This window comes from Octopus bimaculoides, chromosome 24, assembly GCF_001194135.2.
Source record: "Octopus bimaculoides isolate UCB-OBI-ISO-001 chromosome 24, ASM119413v2, whole genome shotgun sequence".
NCBI classification, from domain to species: domain Eukaryota; kingdom Metazoa; phylum Mollusca; class Cephalopoda; order Octopoda; family Octopodidae; genus Octopus; species Octopus bimaculoides.
In genome coordinates, this window is record NC_069004.1 from 7862062 (window position 1) to 7870644 (window position 8583).

An 8583-nucleotide genomic window follows, 5' to 3' on the forward strand; every position below is an offset into this window, starting at 1 on the left:
CACACACACACATATATATATATATATATATATATATATATATATATGTATGTATGTATGTATATGTATATGTATATATATGTATGTGTACGTATGTATGTATGTGTATGTATATAAATTCAATGCAAGGAAAAACAATCTTCTTTATAGGGATGCAAAAAGACATCCAATTTTCCACTGGTTTTTCAGTAATTACCCAATATGGCAAAGATGACTTTCACAACCCAAAAGACTTTATTTATATTCAATACACAGCAATTAAAAAAAAAATGAAAATTTCCAGTTGACATATTTTAAATATAATTTGATAACATAATATTATATTACAATTGACATAATATAATATAATAAGAATAGATATAAAAATATTAAACCTACAAATTGTTTCGATTCATACCCAATAATGAATTTCTAAAAAAATCGTGTGTTGGGATATGAATATTCTCAGGGAAATATTTGACAAAATTAGATAAAATTTCATGTAAAGATTGTTAAATCCTAGAATAGATTACATTAAATATATTTGTAAGCGTGAGATTAAATAATTTAAGAATATAATAAAAAATTGAAATAAATATTTCAGTTAAAATAAATAAAAACTAGTAAAACTATCATTAACATTTTTGTCTACTTTTAATTATCCTAATCGAATCCAAAAATATTTCTGCCTATTATTTTTCCATCACTGTAAAGGAAATTGTTTATCCTTGTACTGAATTTATTTATATACTACTGTTTTTCGCTGGTAAAACGAAGAAATCACAGATTGACATATCTTTAAAAGACATTTCTATACAACCGAGGAAGGATTACATTAAGGACCTAATTATTAAAACTACTGAATTCATCCATAGAATCCGATGAAAAGCATTGTACTATGATAAAGAAGTCGAACGGATAATTAACCTTCATAACGAAGAAATTGGACTTTTTAGAAAGAACTTGAAGATTAAGAAATTTCTACCACCAAACCGCCATTTGGAAGCCTTTGAGAATGATTTATGATCTATTGTGAAACATATTTAATCCGTTGAGTATCTCCTTGGGAGAATGAACATTTAAAGGATCTAAGATATTTGGTATGTGACCTTAAAAGAAAAAAATGGGATTAGTGCGCAGACTGAAAAAAACCGGAAACATATAATATGGATATATTTGAATATCATGTATTAATGAAGAATGAAATTACTAGTAATCATAAAGTAATCAGTAAAATTGTTTTAAGCTCCATTAACTTGGAAGCTAAGAAGATTATGAATGATTATGATTTTGAGGATAAAATAGCGCCATTTGCGCCTGTGCAACCTCGCATAACTTTAAAATATCACAAGGAGAATTTCTTTTCTAACCCCAAAATTAGATTAAGTTGCCCAAGCCGATTTGACCTCGGTAGATTAAGTAAAAATATTTTAGACAATATATACTGGCACTTAAGAAAATGATGAACTTTGGTCTAATACACACGAAGATATTAATTGGCTTGATAAAATAGATAATAAAAATAGAAGTATATTTATGCAGATAGATGTCAATAACTATTATTTATCTATAGTATTTATCTATTATTTATCTATTATTTATCTAAATAACTATTATTTATCTATAGTACATAATAAGACTCTTGTATGTGTGTGTGTATATATATATGTTGATGATGTGAACACAATTTTCATTGTGGTCTTTAAATACAACGTAATCCACATGTTTTGATGTAATTAAATCTTTTAAAAAATTGTTGGAACCGACTTATTAGTAAGTTTAAATTACTATATCGATGTCGATATTTATAATATTGCAGTGTATTAATAAATAAATTTAGTATCATATCATATATTATATATATTTTAATTGTCTAGCATTGGATTAAAATTTACAAATACTATAATGTATTTATCTTAAGTATAAATCTATATTAGTATATTTATAATTTAATTAAAGTTATAAAGTTATAAATAAATTAAATTATTTTATTTTATTTCATCTGAAATGGTTATTTCATTTAAGATCATTTAAATTATGTTTAATAATAATAACAATAACATACAAATAGATTTATAATAGACTCTATAGTGATTAGAAACATTTATAGTGTCATATTACATATTTCCGGTTCTGTTTTTTTTTTTCGAATGCATGAATGTATAACTTTATAAACAATGATGTTATTTTCCTCTGAAAATCTAAGTAAATTTCTGTTTTGTTACTTATTTCTTTATTTATAATGACTGTAGTGGAGGCGCAATGACCCAGTGGTTAGGGCAACGGACTCACGGTAGTAGGATCGCGTTTTCGATTCCCAGACCGTGCAGTGTGAGTGTTTATTGAGCAAAAACACCTAAAGCTCCACGAGGCTCCGGCAGGGGATGGTGGAGAACCCTGCTGTACTCTTTATCTCACTCTTTCTTCCTATTTCTGTTGTACCTGTATTTGAAAGGGCCAGCCTTGTCACACTATGCGTCACGCTGAATCTCCCCGAGAACTACGTTAAGGGTACACGTGTCTGTGGAGTGCTCAGTCACTTTCACGTAAATTTCACGAGTAGGCTGTTCCGTTGATCGACTCAACTGGAACCCTCGTCGTCGTAACCGACGGAGTGCCAACCAACCAACCAACTATAATGACTATATTAGTACATAAACGAAGATTATGATAATTTTTATAGATAGTTATATATATATATATATATATATATATATGCGAGTAAAAATAAATACAAAAAGGGGGGGTTGTATGATTGTGTATAGAGGAATATATTATTTTGTTTAAAAGAGTTCCAACACTGTCTGTTTTTTATGTTTTATTTATATTCCTGCAGAACCAATGTGGGGTATAGAATATGGAATATACAATATATAATATAATATACAATATATAATATAAAATAAAATAAATATATATATATGCATATACTTATATTTGTCATAGACGTTATAATACTTTGTAAACTGTGTATATCCTTTTCTTCTCTTCTTTCAAAATTATATACCCATAAAAATTATAAAGATATTCATTTACTGTATTTCTCTTTCGAATATCATAATACGTTCATATGCGGATAGAACACTTTAGATAATATAGTCCTACATGCAGCTAAGACAAGGGATGGTCACAGCTAGAATCTCTTTGATCGAAAGTCTGTTCACGATGATAAATCGTAGTATTAATCTTTACTTTTCGAGGCGGTGAACAGGCAGAATCGCCAACATCCAGGGAAAATGCTTTGCAGCATTTCGTCCGTCTTTACACTCTGAGTTCAAATGCCGCCGGGGTCGTTGAAAATAAATACCAGTTGAACACTTGGTCGATCAAACCGACCTAGCCCCTTCCCGGAAATTTCTGGCCTTGATCAAAAATTCGAAACCAATATTATTCTTTACCGTTTTAACGGCAACCTTGTGGTTCCATCGAAATGGTACGTCTCCGGATGGATTCAAATTTCGTCACTGGAAATATATGTCACTACTGAGTCTCGAACTCAGCACATATATTCTTGAGAACATAATATATTGCCTCATTTCATATGAGGTATATAATCGTAGAAACTACTGTAAAAATGGGTCCAGTTTCTTTTGTTATTGAATACTTTCCTTCTTTCAATCGTTATATTTAACCTGTGAAGGTTTTACGTCTATCATTTCTGTGCTGCAAATGTAGTTGGGAAACTAGCGGCGTAAAACAAACTCATCATGGAGAAAATATGCTTTTGCTGACGTGTTGCATTATTTAGAATATATTTGTCGCTATAAGTCAATCACTGACAACCGATATATCAGTATATAATTTTGTATTTATAAAATTTTAAAATGAGAATGGCTATAAATCTTGTTACGAAACAAAACTGAACGGCAACCAACTGTGCGATCTTATAAAAATGTGACAATCACCTTCATTTTGTAGATGGAACATAAATAACATCCTGCGGCTTTTAGATATAATAGAATTTGACCACTTTCTCTGAATTCCAGATATTACGAAAATGGCTTCCTTATTAGGTAATTTTCTGCTACACTCTTCTTCATAAATATTGACAATTAGTATTAACTTGAAATATCGCAAACCCTGTTCCTTATAAGTCCACTTTTTAAATCAACCATCAACAAATATCTTCTCTTGCTGTTTTGTGAAATTTAATATTTTCTCTTTCTATTTTGTCAAATTTATTGTGCCAGGCCTCTGCGGGTTTTTAGTTCTAGCTTCATCTATCGCTGACATTATATAGGTGCAAGTATGACTGAGAGGTTAAGAAGCTCGTTTGGCAACCGCATGATTTCTAGTTCAGTTCTACCGCACGGCACCTTGAGCAAGTATCCTCTACAATAATCTCTGGCCGTTGATTAATGCTGAACCACTTATAGCCATTATTAACTAGGCTGCTACAATACCACCTTTGTTTTGGTTTCAGTTCAACCCGGAGTTTTAGCGGTAGACCAACCTGAGCACTTATAGTACACACGTGTTACATTACGTCATCCAACGGAATCTTTTAAATGGACTTTATCTGCAAAATCTTGAAGGTGTCAGACTTGTTTATAGTTTTCCTGAACCATTCTTTTCAAAAATATTTGGCAAAATTCCAGGACACGGTTAACTGCGATAAAACTACATGGATGATACTCCACATCAATGATACTCCACATCAATGATACTCCACATCGATGATACTCCACCTGCATTTATTTATTATAATTATCGCAGCATTTGTGGAGTAAACATTTAAATTTTCCGGTTTGATGTTTGGCACAGGCGAACTGGCAAGCTGTTTGGCACAGACGAGCACGCCAGACAAAATGCTTAGTATCATGTCTTCCGACTTCACGTTCTGAGTTCAATTTGCACACATCGACTTTGTCTTTCATCCTTTTGGGATCGATAAAATAAATACCAGTTGAACCGGGGGAAGAAATTCTGATTGACTAGCCTCTCCTCTCTAAACTTCAGGCCTTGCGCCTTTAGTACAATAGAATATATAAGAAACTGCAGAGCAATCCTTTCAATCTTGCTGCTTGTTTAGTACGATTGTAATCGAGACTTCATACATTTTTGACCAGCGAATATATATTGGATTATTCTAACTCCAACATAATTGATAATGAACGTCTGCTTGTGTTGGGAATCTGCAATTACCTTGTTGTTTCCTGGAACCTTCTGGAAAACGGCAAAGCAATTATTCTTTCGTTTATAATGCATGATGGCACAGACAATGAAGAATACACTTCCTGACACTTTTCTATGCATTGTTCGGAATTGGTAACATATTCCGGGAAAACATTGATTAAACGCGTTCACGAATGTAGCACATATTTCAGGAAAATAGTGAACGTCGTAGAGGGTCGTCTGTTGAAAATAACATGCTTCCCGTGTCATCATCAAGAGTAGTGTTGTATAAAAAGAAAAACAACAACGACTGTATTGTATGTAACTTTTATGTTATTTCTTTCACTTGTTTAAAATCACAGGATTGCGGACACGCTGGGGTAACACATTGAAGGGACCAAGTGTATTCAAAGCAAGCTTTTTTAATCACGTATTCATTCTTCAAATTATGTCTAAGTCTTCAATATTACGTTGGAAAATGGAACATTCAAATCAAAATCTTTTCTATCTGACAGAAAAAGCTGCGTTTTGATAATTTTGTAAACGTAGTCTGTTTTACTATTCTTAGCCATTGCTGTTCCAGGAACCCTCTGTTATGACAAATATTCTGAAGGAACTCTCTACTCATTGTATTTAATAAAATACAAGAAATCCTGTGTCTTTTTTTTTATTGTTTTGTCCATTTATATTTATCTATTTATTTATTCAGTATTCGACTAAACGAAATATTCAAAATGAAAAAGAACTCAAGCACGAGCATTCCTTCTTCATGTTACAGCGGAAAATTCTGAAGACATGTATGACGAAACAATAACAAATGAAAACGATGCAAGGATTTTGGTTCCTGTTGAAGATCTCGTCCCGCAGACGCCATTCAACCCGGAGATTTATTCAGAGGAGGAAATGCTGAAGAAATCAAAAGACTTCTACCAAACAATGAATGCCAGAAGAAGTTGTCGATTTATCTCTTCAAAGCCTGTACCCATCGAAATTATCAACAACCTTATTCTTACTGCAGGTTCGACCACCGTTTCTTTTATATATTTTTTCTAATACGTTCTTTCTTTAAAAAAAAACCCATAAAGTATATATTATGAAAGGCGTACGCATAGCTTTGAGGTTAAGAAGCTCTCGTTGCAACCATATGGTTTCAGGTTCAGTCCCACTGCGCCGCAACTTGGATGCTCAGAGCCGACCAATACCTTGTGTGTTAATTTTGAAGACGGATAGTGTGTGGAAGCTTATCGAATGTATGTTAGTGCATGTATGAGTGTATGTGCATGTGTGTGTGTGTGTGTGTGTGTGTGTGTGTGTGTGTGTGTGTGTGTGTGTGTGTGTGTGTGTGTGTGTGTGTGTGTGTGTGTGTGTGTGTGTGTGTGTGTGTCTGTGTTTGTGTGTGTGTGTGTGTGTGTGTGTGTGTGTGCGCGCGCGTAATGCTGATAACAAGGCAAGATAAGATATAAATAATGTTGAGAACAAGACAAGTTAGAAAATAAATAATGTTGATAGCAAGACAAGTTTGGAAATAACGTTGATAACAAAACGAGTTTTAAAAAAATAACAGTACTGAATAATGTTTATAACAAATAAGTTCGGAAACATATAATGTTGACAACAAGGCAGGTTCGGGAATAAAAATGCTGAATAAAAGACAAGTTCAGAAATAAATAATGTTGACAATAAGACACGTGAGATGACAGAACTTGAAAAGTAAATAATTTCTGAATGGATCAAGTGACATTCCTAAGAACCACAATAGTGAAAACAAAAATTACAAAATAATCTACAAGGTAAATCCTGCTCTTAAATCCATCATAAATGAAAACGAACTAAAAGTCACATTATTAAATGGAGTATAGTATGCTGCTGTTACTACAGTTTAAATCAAAATATGTGGTACAAAACTGAGAAATAGAGTGACAAATCCTAATAAACGACCAACATGGCAAGGAAAAACCAAGAAACAATTTGATACTCAAAGGAGCTCGATATATTCTTTGTTGTCCTGTTAGCAGTGATTTCTTTAAGTAAGCTCCTGAATGAAACAAATGATGGGGACAGCAATTATTCATCTCAATATGGATGACTTGAAACGGTTGTAAGAACTGATTAACGAACTGTAAGCGTTCCTACACACACTTAAACAATTTAGTGATGACATCAAAATGGAATTTGGGATTGACGAATGTATCAAGGTTACATTTACCCAGGGAAAAGCCCCCGAGAAAGAAAAATCGGTTAGGAGTTGGGGTTAATACAATCTCAACTCCCAGTGAAGGCCTGAGACTTTCTGTTTACATTCAACAAACAAATGAACGGACGTTAAATATCAGCAACGAAAAACACAAACATTTGCTGCCGAGAAATATTTCTAGAAGTATCAGTACCCAAAGGAAACGTGTCCCCAACGGACGAGGCAAAACAAAAAATAGCTAAACATATCAACTTCAAATATATTAAGAAGGAATTGGAGCAAAGGCAACTGCATGGCAAATACCCGGGTAGGATTGGGGACCCTGATGAATACCCGGGTAGAATCGGGGACCTTTATTGATCAATGGCTGATATGCAAGGGTCTCAAACCAAAATGTGAGGGATATATCATTGCTGCTCGCGACCAGTCCACTCCAGCTAGGAATAACCAGATTAATGTCCTAAAACATGGAAGCGACCATTTGTACCGTATATGCAGAGACCATCCAAAGACAATCGACCACATAATTTCTGGATGCAGCATTCCTGCAGCCATTACACCCAACGATGTACCCACTTCAGCTTACGCCTACCCCGATACACGTCTGACCATACATTCATCCACACACTCTGTTTACTATACATGAATCCCTTCTCCATTCTTCTCCATATATCTCCCACTGCACCTAGTTCACACTCCACCCGTACATATACTCTCTTCAGCTTACATGTACGCTTGTGACCACTCCCATCACAAAACTATATCTATACTCACAGACTAATCCGGAGAAACAGTCAATTTCAACAAAGCAATTACTGTCTTTAATAATGAGTCTCGAAAGAAATATATAAAATTAATATTGAAACAAATTCTCATGGACGCTCTCTTATATATGATTTTCAAGGGAAATAAAAATCTTTGTTAATCAGTTATGATGTGGAATTAAACGCAATGATTTGCTTCCAGCTAGCTTCAGAATAATTCTATAAATATATTACATATAAATTTTGTATATTAATTTCGCTTTTCTGCACCCATTCAGATAGTTTTTGGTTTTCTTTACGTAGATATGCTTGAAGAATAATACAACAACAATTGAAACAAACAGAATTTGATCTAGAGAAAACTTCTTACATACTTAAGAAAGGTAGGCGCGCCCACACATACATACATCTGTATAGATGAGCGTGTATGTGTGCTCGTGAGCACTAGTGAGCACGCACGTTCGTACGTTGTAAATGTGAAGGTATGCTGTGTGGTGTGTGTATGCATATATATATATATATATATATATA

At 33.4% G+C, this 8583-nt stretch overlaps 1 protein-coding gene across 3 annotated transcripts in view; it reads left to right on the forward strand.

Moving 5' to 3' along the window:
* Positions 1–8583, forward strand: part of LOC106878694 (iodotyrosine deiodinase) — an 18823-nt gene that overhangs the window by 3617 nt on the left and 6623 nt on the right. Inside the window, exons 2-3 of one of the 3 annotated variants that reach the window (XM_014927982.2) lie at positions 3898–3992; positions 5873–6112. The exons of 1 other annotated variant lie outside the window; for it this stretch is intronic. In XM_014927982.2, coding sequence (XP_014783468.1) covers positions 3977–3992; positions 5873–6112 — 256 coding nt within the window. In that variant the 5' untranslated portion in view covers positions 3898–3976. The remainder of the gene's footprint in view (positions 1–3897; positions 3993–5872; positions 6113–8583) is intronic. One more of the 3 variants, XM_014927980.2, reaches the window with a different exon arrangement.